Genomic DNA, 13,468 nt, shown 5'->3' with positions numbered 1-13,468 from the left:
CCGGCTGCTTTGGCTTACACACACGTTTAGGCTGAGTTTTCTGTCCCACTGACAACGATTGCGATAATGACTGCTGATAAAAACGCAATGAGAACATTGTTAAGATGTCTTGTTCTGGGTGGGTAACATCAGCATGTTGATTGGCTTTTAAAATAAGTCGTCAACAACTGTGCGGACTAACCATACAATAGATGAAAGTCATAATACAGATGTTGCTCCCTTATTAATCTTGTGACTTTACTTTCCACAAGGTGATTATTTTCATCTGCCAGTGTAGACTTTAATATTCTTTCTAGGTATTGTGCTTCGATGAACATTTATTCAACTGCATTCAAAGGCTACTGGAATAAAAGTTGTTCCTTTTAATTGGATAAAAGCAATTAAAATCATTACATGAGCAGGGAAAATGTATGGAAACAACACGGTTGATTAGAGTAGAACAGACAAAGACATACAGTAACACTATGTATTTATAGTTATGAGATACTCACAGGACTCAAAATGTTGCAGTGTTTTTATCAGTAATGTAATATGAATCAATGTAGACATAGATGAGAGTAACACCTACGTCACTTCCGGGTGAAAATTACGGCCCGCCCACTTTTGGGGGAAAACAACGCTGTCATTTGAACGGCGGTCAATACACATTCTGAAGTTTTTGCCAATCCGATCAGAAATGTAAGAAAACCGTGGATTTTCTGATCTTCAAAGAGCCCGATTACGATGGCCAGACAGGCAAACAATTACTTTAAATCATTGTAAATCGATGATCGGGCTCGATATATGGTTAAATATAGCAGTAGGCGATCGATGTCCATAGATGAGAGTAACGTGTANGGTTTTTGCATCTGTGACAGAGAGCGATGGCTTCTCAACAGAAGAGGCACTGCAGTTGACCAGGAGCTGAGCGGGGGGGCGGGGGTCAGCTGTGTAGCCCCCCCGCCCCCCCGCTCAGCTCCTGGTCAACTGCAGTGCCTCTTCTGTTGAGAAGCCATCGCTCTCTGTCACAGATGCAAAAACCATTGCTTTTTTTATTCATGTTTCATCAGTGAGTCCCATTGCAGTCTAACGGCATGACGCAGATTCATGAGCAGGTTATTCTCATGGATCAGTCGGCTGCTGTTCATGTGCTCATTCTGACCAGGACAAGAGTGGCTTTAGATGTGAAGCCCGGAGTTGTAATCGTGGTGATAAATGTAGCTGATTTATATGTAGTTTGTTTAAGTCTTCCCCTATATGTGTGCACTTCCTGTGGTGAGTGTGAAAGTCCTTTTGGTGAAGTAATGTGTAGAAAAGTATCCTTAGCTGATAGCACAGTACTTATCAATAAAAATTGCATTTTACTGTCTGTGGGCTTTTTGTGCAGGACTTTAGAGAGTTGAACTGTGTTTGAAAGTGTTCATGTAATTTGTGTCTGAGTTTCATTTCCAGGTGCTTAATGGATCATTTAAATTTGACTTAAGATAAAAATGTTATTCTAAGAATAGTTAAATGTACATTGTGAGTAATTTCCTTACGTTTTTGGATATGTTTTTCCTACCAGCTATCCTTGTTAAGTGTAGCATGCATGTGTGGTTATTTTAATTTGACGTCTTACCCACATGTAAGTACTGTAATTGTGCTGTTTAGCATCAGTGCAGTGTGTGATTATGTGGACCCGCTATGCTGTTATCTCAGCTAATCATACAGCGTCGTCACAGCGAGCGTCGTCATGGCTTCTTCATGTACGGCTGTGAATGGCTGCTTTGCTGCTCGCTGCTTCCATCCAGTCGTGTGTTGTTCCTCCTCCTCATGTTCTGGTTTGACCCACAGGGCTCAGAATCCGAGTCGAACGGACCCGGCAGAGACAGCGGGCTGGCGTCGTCTCGCCTCGAGCCCTCAGCCACGTTACCCAGCAGGGGGGGGGCCGAGTCCGATCCAGACACCATGGAGGGCATGCTCTGTCGAAAACACGAGATGGAGTCCCACAGCAAAAAGGCAGCTACCAGGTGAGCGTTGGTGCATTAAAACAAACACAATTCTAAATTATTTATTGCCTGTTTTGTAAGATGCACCGTAGAACTCATGTCTGTACCTTATTTAACTGGTTTTGTATAATTGGTTGTATCTTTTAAAGTTGTGTATGCCTAGTTCCTACCTTTTTAACCCTTAGATGCCCTTAGAGTGACTGGACCCTACACTCTTCCATAAGTGGGTCTAAAAGGACCCGTATTAGAATAATATGTGTTTTTATGCCATTTTTGTCATTTTGGTTAAGAAAAATCACTTGTATAATATTTAGTATTATATTTTGGTTCACACTAGAAATAATTTATATTTAATTTTTCACTATTTATAATTTTAGACTTTTTTTTTACATTTTGAAAAAAAACTGTTTGAACATATTGATGCAAAGGNGGGATAAAGGAATTTCTCCATGGCAGCCAGCTCGCGGCAGGTCGCACGTTCTAGATGACGAAGCATGCTGTTTAGATCTGGCGTTTTTACAGACATTCACCGCATGTTAAATGAGCTGAGCTTGTGAGCTACAAGGGAAAGACAGAACTGTGGTTGACATGATCAGCTCAGTTAATGCCTTCAAACGAAGACTGCATCTGCTGTGTTCAAAGCTGCAGCGCAAAGATTTGGCCAACTTCAAAAACATCGCCTCTGAGCTGGAGAAGCAAGGGAAGGACATCGCGCTCCTTGACAGTGTGCGCTACACAGAGCAAGTCAATAACATTACATCTGACTTCGAGAAACGCTTCCGAGACTTTGCTTTGCTCGAGCCAATCGCCACATTCATGTGCTATCCGTTTAGTGAAGACCATGATATTGATTCGCTGGCCCAAAACATCGGAGCAGTGTTTCATCTGAACCCGTCTGCGCTGGAGGATGAGATGTTGTCGCTGCAGGCCAACATTCAGTTAAAGGCGCATTAACGCATGCCGGACAGTTTTGGAACTTATTCAGGGTTGAAAAGTATCCAAACGTCAGAAAATGTGCCACCTCACTGACCTCACTCTTCGGCTCAACTTATTTATGCGAGTCAGCCTTCTCCCAAATGAAGATAGTGAAGTCGAAATACCGTTCCCAATTAACTGATAAACATTTGGAGGCCTGTCTGAGACTAGCCATCAGCAGTTACTGTCCTGATTATGCAACATTGACGGACTCCATTCAGTGCAAGTCATCAGAATATGGTAGGGACCCACCTAAATATATTGAATTGTGTTTTGCAGCATTATATCAGGACCATGGAGAGAGGTTTCTTACCCTGCTTGTTTTTATGTGTTTCTTAACAGGGAAATGAAGGGACAGTCAGCAAGAGAAGGAGAGAGAGAGAGAGAGAGAGAGGGAGAGAGAGAGAGAGAAATAGAGAGAGAGAGATAGAGAAATAGAGAGAGAGAGAGAGAGAGAGAGAAATAGAGAGAGAGATAGAGAAATAGAGAGAGAGAGAGACAAATAGAGAGATAGAGAAATAGAAAGAGAGATAGAGAAATAGAGAGAGAGAGAGAGGTTAACATGCCTTTTTGTTTTATGTATTCATGTATTTGTTTCTGTTCAAGAACCCAAATAGAGTTGTTGTAGTTATCCCAAGTATAAATAAAACGTGTTATTCAGCCCCTTGCAATTTGGGATTTTATTTTTGGTTGGTAGACCTCCGTGAGCTGGTCATTTCAAAAGTAGCTCACCGGCCAAAAAAGTGTGGGCACCCCTGGTTTAGAGCAATGCGATAGGAGCGATTAGAGCGAAGCGATTACAGCGAAGCGAATATTCGCATCGCGTCCGGTGTGAACGCAGCATAAGACATTCTTTCATGTCCTAATACTGAATAAAACTACATGAGTTATCAATATATACAGAAATATTGCTCACTGGCTCTGAATACACATACAGACAAACCATGAGGGGCGGGATGTTTATCAGTATTGGCTAAGGATGGCCATGTCTCAACCAATGAGAGCATTTGTTTAAGACTGCTGCAGCACTCGCATGAACCGAAACAGAACTAGCGGGGACAGAAACATGGAGATAGTATGTCTCCAATTTTTTAGGGTATTTGCACACAGCATGCAACAGCAACATGCCCTTATATAGTGTTCATGGCACAATATCTATGAAAAATAAGCCAATCTCTTCCAATTCAGATTTTAAGAATGTTTGTTGACCTTTAATGTTTCTTCCACAGAAAACTTAATAAAAGGTTGCTGCATGTTGCGGCAGAATGCAAAACTTAAATGTAAACAAATTGGTCTTTTCAACTGCTAGGTTATTAATCAAAACATGAGAACAAGTTGTTTATTAAGTTGCCTGGAACTTTTCGTCGAACAGTGGCCGTTTCTAAATAAGTGTTTTGCCAGTTGAACACTACTAGCAGTATCACTAAGCATCAATAACTTGCATCATTTCCTATAAACCTTGTTTTTTTTTTAAAGACATACTTACTGAATCTAAATGTATTGAATGTCTGCTGATAGTTAAAACCATGGAAAATGGTGTTTAATGTATAAAAACCTAAAGAACTTTACTGGTTTACATATGTGAACCTGTTCAAGTCCAAACTCTTTAATTTAATTCATTTATATTTTATATTTCATTAAAACAAATGAAGATTAGCAAACTTATTGATTTAAAAGATGTATTTCTATTATTAGATTCTTTAAAAACAAGTGTAACCCAACACAAGTGGAATGTTTTGTTACCAAATCAATGATGCTGCTCAAATACAACAAAACAAGGCAAAATGATTACATTTGCTGATACTTTATTTGCTTCTCAAGGTCATTTCTTGCTGAAGAGCTTCATATTTAAGTTTCTCAGCCTGGGGCTTCTCTTGGCTGAATATGTTGGCCATTTTGAGCTCCTCAAAATCTTTTTGGACATCCTACATTTCCTTCCTTCTGACAAAACGATTGACATTGGTGGTATCCTTCAAGTTGTCGATGGTCTTTGCGTCACTGAGCCTCTTCAGCCTCTTCAGTTTTCGGCGCGTGACCTTCTCTTTGTTTCGGAACCTCTTTTTTAGGGTCTCCTGGCGAGCCAGCTGTTCTTTAGTCCTTTCCAGTTCCTCCCAGATCTTCAGCCTAAGCTCGTGCTCACTGATGTTTATGGCACTTGCCCTTCCCAACAGTTCATTCAGCGCCCTCACTTGATTCTGCATGATGCAGCTTTCCTCCTGCTGCCTGCTGCTCGTTCCTATATAGAGATGATAATTCAGGTGCTCCACTTCCCCCTGGAGGGACTCTGTTTGGATCATCCGTTTCTCCTTTTCAGTGGTGAGCTGCTTCACCTTTGCGTCCTGGCGGCCGCAGTAGATTTCAGCGCCTTGCAGCCTTGCAGTCAGCTTCTTCACTTGTTTTTTAAAAGCATCCCTTTCCATCTGACACTGTGTCATCATTCTGGTCCAGGAGGGGACATCGTGATTACAGCTGTTCTCCATCGATAGCTTGTAGATCCTCCAAGATGCAGTCTGTCACTGATGAACGGTTCTGTCTTTCTCTATATCGAGGATTGGTTCTCTCACGTTGCTGTGTAGGAAGCTTTTCTGGTAGGCAACTGACTCTGGATAGAAAGTTTCAAAAGTGTATTGTGATGACCAGCTGTTGTCATAACACACACAGAATAGAAGTGTTGTGACCTCCAGAGTTCCACAGTTTCAATTCACTTTCTCCTTCATAGTTTGTACAGAATTACAGACAGCATTTCAATTAGGGTTCAAAATAGATGTTTTTTATGATTTGTATTGTCCTAACCATCTGTACTGCAGCACTGATGTTTGTTCATACCCTTAATAAACCTACATGTACACTTTTCTTAATAAATAAACTCTTGTTGTCGTCATGCAACCTCACAGTTAGCCTAATAATTCAAAAATGCTTTGTACAGAATAACTGCACAACCACAAGACTTTATTTATTAAGAAAAGTGTATATCAAAAACTGTCGCAATTCACATAAACAAACATATATAATGTTCTGCTTTGATTGTTTTTCGTAGAAGAACCAGGAGGTGGAGCACTATAGGGACTTCCTGGGGTCTCCACTGGTTGCCATGTAACTACAATCATTCTAAAAATGCCTTTCTAATGAGAGTCAATTTTTGCATGACGACAGTTGGTTGTTTTTCAACAAAAGTGTAGGTTTTTTTAGGAGGTATGCCAATGCAGACCTACCTCAGCCGCAAATCATAAAAGCATCTGCATTTAAATCAAAGCTGACTGTTTTGTGTGGATTCCCCTGAAACAAACTGTTCAAGAAAAACATAGATGAGATGGTCGGTCTATTTAAAATGAATGTTAATATTTGAAACTGTGGAACTCTGGATGTGACAGCACTCTTCTGTGTTATGACAACAACAAGTAATCACAACAGACAATTTCAACACAAACTAAATTCACAGTGAGTTTGGAGGAGTTATCTACAAGTAAAAAATGGAGAACAGCAGGAAGCAACTGGTTCTTTCTAAGTTAACAGGAAAGTTGAAAGAGTATGAGCTGGAAAAAGATGCTCTTAGAAAGCAGGTGGAGGAGCTGAAGGCACCGCTACAAATCCAGTGCATCTGTCAGGAACAGAACTTGAAGCAGATGACACAGACAGAGTCTCTCATGAGAGAAGTGGAGGACTTAAAACATCAGCTCCTTCAGGAGAAATGCAGCAGACAGCAGGAGGAATCCAGGAACCAGCAGGACGCACTGAGGGAGCTGAGGGAGCTGAACGATCTAACGGAGCAGACTGAGACTGAAAAGTTGTGTCGTCAGAAGCCCATAAGAGAGAAGGAAACCGGCAATGATCTGAGGCTTGGTGATGCAGAGGCCATGGACAACATCGCCACTGACGTTCATGATATCAGAAGTTGGCAGATAAAGGATCTTGAAAAATACTTCAGGGAGCTCAAAGTGGCCCACCAAGAACTTGAGCATGTGAAAGTTTCATATCGGATGAAGTTGAGGTATGAAACGGAGCGGATGGCTGAAAGGGAAAACAGCCTAACCAAACAGATAAAGAAAGACCTGCAGTCCGGAGAAGGCCATGGAGCATCGTATGACCTCCCTGGAGGAGGCCACTAACCGGCAGGCTGAGGAGAAGGTCAGTCTGGGCCTCCGGAAAGGAACCGCCATGCTAAGGGAAGAGCAGAACGACGATAGCGGGGAGAAGATAAAGGACACTCCGTGGATTGCCAAACGTTGAGCCACTAAAGGAGGTCAAACATTCCGAGGAGACGGCTTGAGAAGAATAAAAGAGAAACACTCAAGACTAAAAATCTATCTGGTCAATAAAGCATCACAAATAATCTGCCTGTTTTTCGTTTTTCAAAAGTATGGTTGGTTGGGAATTAAACTTCCGTGATGTGATAAAATCAAGTTAAAGTTTTATTTGACACTGTTTTAGGTGCATTTTATATTTATTTTAAAACACAGTTACAGTATGCCTATTAAAATAAATTACAAACTTTGGCTAAAGCTATAATGTAGAAGTTAGAGAAAATGTAAGCTACCTAGCAAGCTAAATGTTGTATTAATTAGTATGGCAAAACTACAATACTAATATAAAACTGACAGTCAGTGGTGGCCAATAACTAGTGTATTCTTACAAGTACAATTTTGCGATAATTGTAATTTTAAGTAATTACATTTAATGTTACTTTATCCTTCTACTTCCCCACAATGCAAAAACACATTGTAAAATGTTTACTTCACTACATTTATTTAATACCTTAACTGATACAGACTAATAATACAAAATATTATCAACAATTACAAAACGATATTTTATTATAGAGCACTTCTGCTAGCAGTGATGGAAAATGCATTCCACTGCAAAAATAATGAGGCTTTTATTTTGAAGTAGCCAACAAGCTGAGTGCTGTCTACCACTGGTTTCTTAAAATGCAATGTAACAGCCACAGTGAGCTGTTAGTACCTCTAACGTCTAACATATCATGAAGCCAAACAACTCCCATTAACTTTTTGTAGTCACAAATTTACATTTACATTTCAGTAAAACTGCAATTAATAGAACACACTTTTATTTGCTTAAATCCCTGAACGCAACAACAATATATTGTGGACTGTCAGTGACAAGCCGAAAAGTAGAGTGGTTAATTTTTAAAGAAATATGTTGATTCTTCAGATTGGTCGACCCTTATTGACAAGAGGAACATAAATAATTGGGATAAACATATTTGGACTTTATGGCCTCTCTTTTAACATACTGGTAAATGTATCTTAAGAATTATTTGGGGCCCATGGTTTACACACTGAGAGATTGAAATATGTAGAATCAAGCCGATCTAACAATGTGTAGCATGTCCACAAAAGTGACCTGCATCCAACTCAAACCTGCGTCTAACTGTCAGAATGTTTTATCCAAAATCCTCACCTCCTTCGTTCTATATTTGGATCACACAATGTTTCCAACATCAAACATGTAAAAATGACTGCATTCCACCATCTCATTAAGAATTACAGGGTGTAGTTTATAAAATGATTACACACGCAGTAATCCCTTTGCCAAAATGTCCTGTCAATCAACACACAGTGAAAGAGGAACTGTCTCCCTGCAGTGACATAATGGACGAACACAAACAATAAAGCTGTTAATTACTCAGTCATTAATTATCTGGCAGCTTTACAATGCGGCCCTTTGGAGGAGAGCACTGAAAACAATCATTCTTATTATGCCTCTGCAAGCACTTGACCTTTTAAAATCTGTGAAGGCAGCTCTGTTGGCATTTTACAGAGCTGCCAAAAAGAAAAGGAGAGCAGTTTACACCTCTGGGGGCTATTAGGGAAGCAATTTGGCAGTTGTGATATCATGGCGGTTTGTTGATAATGCACACATACCATATCTGATGGAGAATAACCACATTTTATAGTTTACAATTTTAGTGGCTTAATGTAAGAGAACTATATGCTATGTAAGTGTTAATGTTTGCAGTGGTTTTCTGAGAAATGTCTGGAACAAAATATATATATTATTTGTTTCTGTATTTTAGATCTTTTCTTCAAATACAACTTCATCCATTTTTATTACTATCTTTAATAAAAAAAATTATAGTTAAATACTATTAGGAAAACTGTTTTAGGGTGGCAATGTAATATATGCATTACATTAATCAGAGATGTTCCGCCTTTGGCCTATCACGTACAATCTGTTGGAGCTAGCCAATAGAAGCGCAAGTGTTACATCATGATGTCCAGTGTTGGGGTAGTTACTGCTGAAAGTAATTAGTTACACTGCTATTTTACAAAATAAAAATATACACAATATTTACACAAAATATAACTATGTGAGAAACTGAGTACAGTAAAATATAATATAAATATGTTGGATAAACCCTGGTTACAGCCCTGGATTACATCAGCTCTGTGACGGACGTTCCAACAGCCATGTAATTGGGCCAGACAGTGCGTGCACATTTACACAGCCTTATCCTGTTGTACTATTTAACAAATGACTTAACAAATCTAATCTCACTTAACTGAATAAAAAGCCTTTCCTTGCCATTGACCAGGATTTATCATGAATAAAACATTACCACCCCCTTATATTGTGAGGCTGACATTAATATTTGTGTCTCCTTTCAGTGTAATTATCTAGAATCCCATTTGTTTAATAGTTGATGTATGCATAGTGCAGCCTTGAGCATCTTTAATGCATACATTTAAAACACAATGTTGGAATATGACAAGAGGGGCTTTTTTGTTGCGCTCACCCCAGGCGTCACATTGGATTTTTACTGCGTTAGATTCTAAAGGACAGCGAGAAATAAAGACATTCTGATAAAAGGCCTTCAAATCAGAACATAACATGCATTTTTCATCTCTGCATGTTTTAATCTGTATGTCTTACACTGTCCTACAATACAAAATGTTAAAGATGACATATTATGCTAATTTTCACATTTGTATTTCCATACTGTGACATGTTTCCATGCTTTAATGTTCAAAAAGCTCTTTATTTTTCTCATACTGCCTGTGCTGCAGCACCTTATTTCACCCTCTGTCTGAAACCAGAGACCAGTCTGCTCTGATTGGTTGGCTGTCTGAGCTTGTTGTCATTGGTCAACTAGAAGCCAATAGAAACATGAGTAATACATGACGATGTCACTATGTTACTGAAGAGAACAAACGAGGCCAATTGAGGAGTTTCAGGTAGGGGGGGTCGTAGAACAAAACGTGAAAATCTCTTAAGCTTGTGTAACGGCGTGTCCACACAGCAGCGTTAAAAAAAAACTTCCAACGCTTCTGCCCATTGACTTTGAATGGGGTGAAGTCACTTTTCCTCGCTTTTTGCCTAACTGCATTGTGGGGAAGCAAAGCGAAGATTTCCAGGATTTCCAGGATTTTCAGGATTTTCAGGATTCAAAAGTTGATCAATGTTCAACTTTTGAAGCTGAGGTGGAAGCGTCAGCCAATCAAATCCCGTTTATGCAAATCTGACAGTACAAGCGATAGCCAATAAAACGGCGTGCAAGCTGGGAGAGCCAGACCGCAGTTCATTTTCTATATTCCTGAAAATTGAGGAGAAATTAGTTATTGCGGTAGCAAATCACCCGGTTCTTTATGACCAAGTCGCTAATAACTGGGATACAAACCGGAAGGAACAAAAACAAAAGGCATGAGGGAGGTGGCAAGAGAACAGTGGGTGAAACTGGGTAGGTTTTCGCCTGTTTGTGGATTTTATATTCCAGGTTAACTTCGTTTTTAAAATTGCTATTGCTTGTATGTCGGAGACGGGAGGATTCATGTGATTGGTTGTTGGTTCCGTTGCTTCGCAAAAAACTCGCCCAAGCTTTTCAGACACGCCCAGCTCCCCAATATTTTCAAGGATTTGTTTTAAGGCTTGCTGTGTGGACAGGCCATAAGCGTTTGTGGAAGTGATGTTTAGAACTGTCATTTTGCTGATCGTTTAATGGCTACATCCGCATCATTTCAACTCATCAAGACTTTCTCATCTGTGTTTGGGATTCTTGGTTCCACTGTTGAGTTTTCTTCTTTACAAATTCAATGTACGTGCACTTGAATGTTTGGACAAAATTATTGTAGGCTTAAAAACTGGTCAAATGTCCATGTGGACAGATGAAATTGTCCAAAATCGTAAATACCCTGATAAAAGCCAGGGAGTTGAAAAACACGTTACCTGTGTTGGTAACTTAAAATTTCCTATTAAGATACTTTCTAGAATTTAGCCTGAGCCGAAAGCACAAGTTGGCATTGGATTTTTTTTGAGCCCATCAATTTCATTAATGAACTCCTCCGGTTGTACTTCATATTGGATAAAGCCAACACCTGCTTTCCAGCCTTTTAAAAGTAAATCTTTTAATAGATAACCCTCTTCATCGGGGTTAATTCAGCTTTTAAGTTTGGTTCCACAGCAGTCTGTGTGGCGCTCCCTCGTCCCAAGACAGGTCGGAAATGCACTAAAAGCCCAATTTCATTTCCTCTTGGGATTAGGGGATTTAGAGAGGGTGAATGGCCAGGCAGGAGGGGATGACAATCTAATATTAGCCAAGCCAATGGCGGTTATGTGTGACCTCTGTTATAACTGAAATTAAACGCAAGAGGGGAGAGGAGTTTAGCTATTAATGGGCATGTAGGCCAGGTGTGGTTATTTTGGCCTTTTTGGTAAGATGGGTCCTCCAACGTGCCCAGGGAAGGGCAAAGCTCTCGATCCTACTGGGTCCATCCTCGTTCCTACTCTCCACTATGGTCATGAAAGTGGGGCGTCATGACGAAAGTGCAAGATGACATATCATACTGAGCTAAAATGGGCTGGTCTCCGGAGGGTGGTTGGGCATCTCCCCTTAGGGATAAAGGTGGGTCAACTGGGAGGGGAGTAAAAAGTAGCCAACTGGAGGCTGGTTCTAGGACGTACAGCTGGAAGAAGACCGAGGGGCAGACCCAGGACGCCAGGTGGAGGTCCTTATGTCTCACAACTGGGCCTGGGAGGCAATTTGGGGATTCCCCAGGGCGGTTCACAATAACAGGGGGCCCACCACTCTTTTAAATGGATAAGGAAACCACAATGTGTTTGGATGTTTGTGTACGGACTTCAAGTGTCCTAATAGCTAATTGGTGTCGGTATTAAGTAGTGATGAAAGTTATTTTTGAATGGAGAGGAGAAATTCAGAACACTAGACGTTTTAGGAAATAGCCAACATTATCTTGATATCGAAGGTAAAAAAACAATGTCAAAAAGAGTGTGTGTGTATGATTGTGCGCCCATGCGTGTGTGGCTTGTGTCTATGAAAAATAGGCACACTTCATCGACTTAGTTCAAAGGCACAGGCATGTGGCGAATTATTACTATCAGCATGGTCACTGGAATACCAGGTATTAATGAGCACAGAATGAAAGGACACACAAAATACAGGCCAGCGCTCGAGAACAACGTTCAACAGATGACTAATGATCACAAGATTCGGTGCCCCCCCCCCCCCGCCATTGCAAGAAATCTTATGATCTACACAGCTTCAGAGCATGGCTCCCTTGCTGTGGTAGGGGAATTACGTGTGCGCCTCGTGCGTGTGTGTGGTTGTGCGTGTGTGTGTCCTGTCTGATGCACAGAAGGTATCAGAGATCACACACAGAGCTCAGAGGCAGTAAGCAGCAGGAGGAGGTTGGTTATGGGTTTGGTTTTAAGTCAATTTCTGGCAGATGACCCAGCATGATAAATACTGAAATAGTGCTTGATTTTGAAAGAACGACTTTGTATATTCATGTGTTGTTTTGATTGATTAGTATATGATGAGGTTACTACTTTACTTTATCTCTAAAAGTTCATGGGATTTTATAGTTACTGAATAACAGAGAAAGGGTTAGTGTGGTTACCACCAGAACAGACATTAATTTGTGATCAAAATACATGCTATTATACATTGATGGAAAACCTGTGTTTTTGTTACTGAATTTATCTTTAAAGGACATTTTACATTGTTGTTGTAATTGTGGTGAATATTTGCTTGCAATTATTTCCCTTGACTCTGCTTTCAGAGGCTTATTAAATTCAAGTGGACCTATTAGCTTATATTTGAAAAAAATATATTGTTAGGGCCATCCGCTATCAAAACCTGTCTGGGTTTTTGCTTATAGTACCAAACAGATCACCCATCAGTAGCTATGCCTATATGCTCTATACCCCTCTATTCCGCCCTGTTCCACAAAAAGGTGATTCTGCCCTTTTAAAATGGAACAGTCTCTGCTAGCCACGCCCTTTGTAGCGTCATGCAGCTAAGAGAAGTTTTCTACCGGGGAGAAGCGTCAGGCTAAAACGCTGCTGGTGTTAAATGCCAATATATATGCTGCCCCAATCACTTCAGGCATTATTTCTGAAACAGTATGGAAGCTCAAACGTTTTCTCTCTCGCAGCCGGCGGTTTTACCACAAGGACATTACGTACACAATATTCTCTCCCAGTAAGTCCTTCAGCATTAGCTACTGGACTGTTAGCATAGCTTGACTAATGTAAACTTTTGTCTTATTATT

At 40.3% G+C, this 13,468-nt stretch overlaps 1 protein-coding gene across 1 annotated transcript in view; it reads left to right on the top strand.

Moving 5' to 3' along the window:
* The first annotated feature begins 979 nt into the window (after nt 1-979).
* LOC104965776 (spectrin beta chain, non-erythrocytic 2-like) overlaps nt 980-13,468 on the top strand; it is a 15,650-nt gene continuing 3,161 nt past the window's right edge. Inside the window, exon 1 of the mRNA XM_010794786.1 lies at nt 980-1,988. Within this exon, the coding sequence (XP_010793088.1) occupies nt 1,663-1,988 (326 nt within the window). The 5' untranslated portion in view covers nt 980-1,662. The remainder of the gene's footprint in view (nt 1,989-13,468) is intronic.

This window comes from Notothenia coriiceps, unplaced genomic scaffold (assembly GCF_000735185.1).
Source record: "Notothenia coriiceps isolate Sejong01 unplaced genomic scaffold, NC01 NC01_scaffold00037246, whole genome shotgun sequence".
Taxonomy (NCBI): Eukaryota; Metazoa; Chordata; class Actinopteri; order Perciformes; family Nototheniidae; genus Notothenia; species Notothenia coriiceps.
Note: the sequence above shows the minus strand (reverse complement) of the source record. Positions and strands in the feature narration are given on the sequence as shown.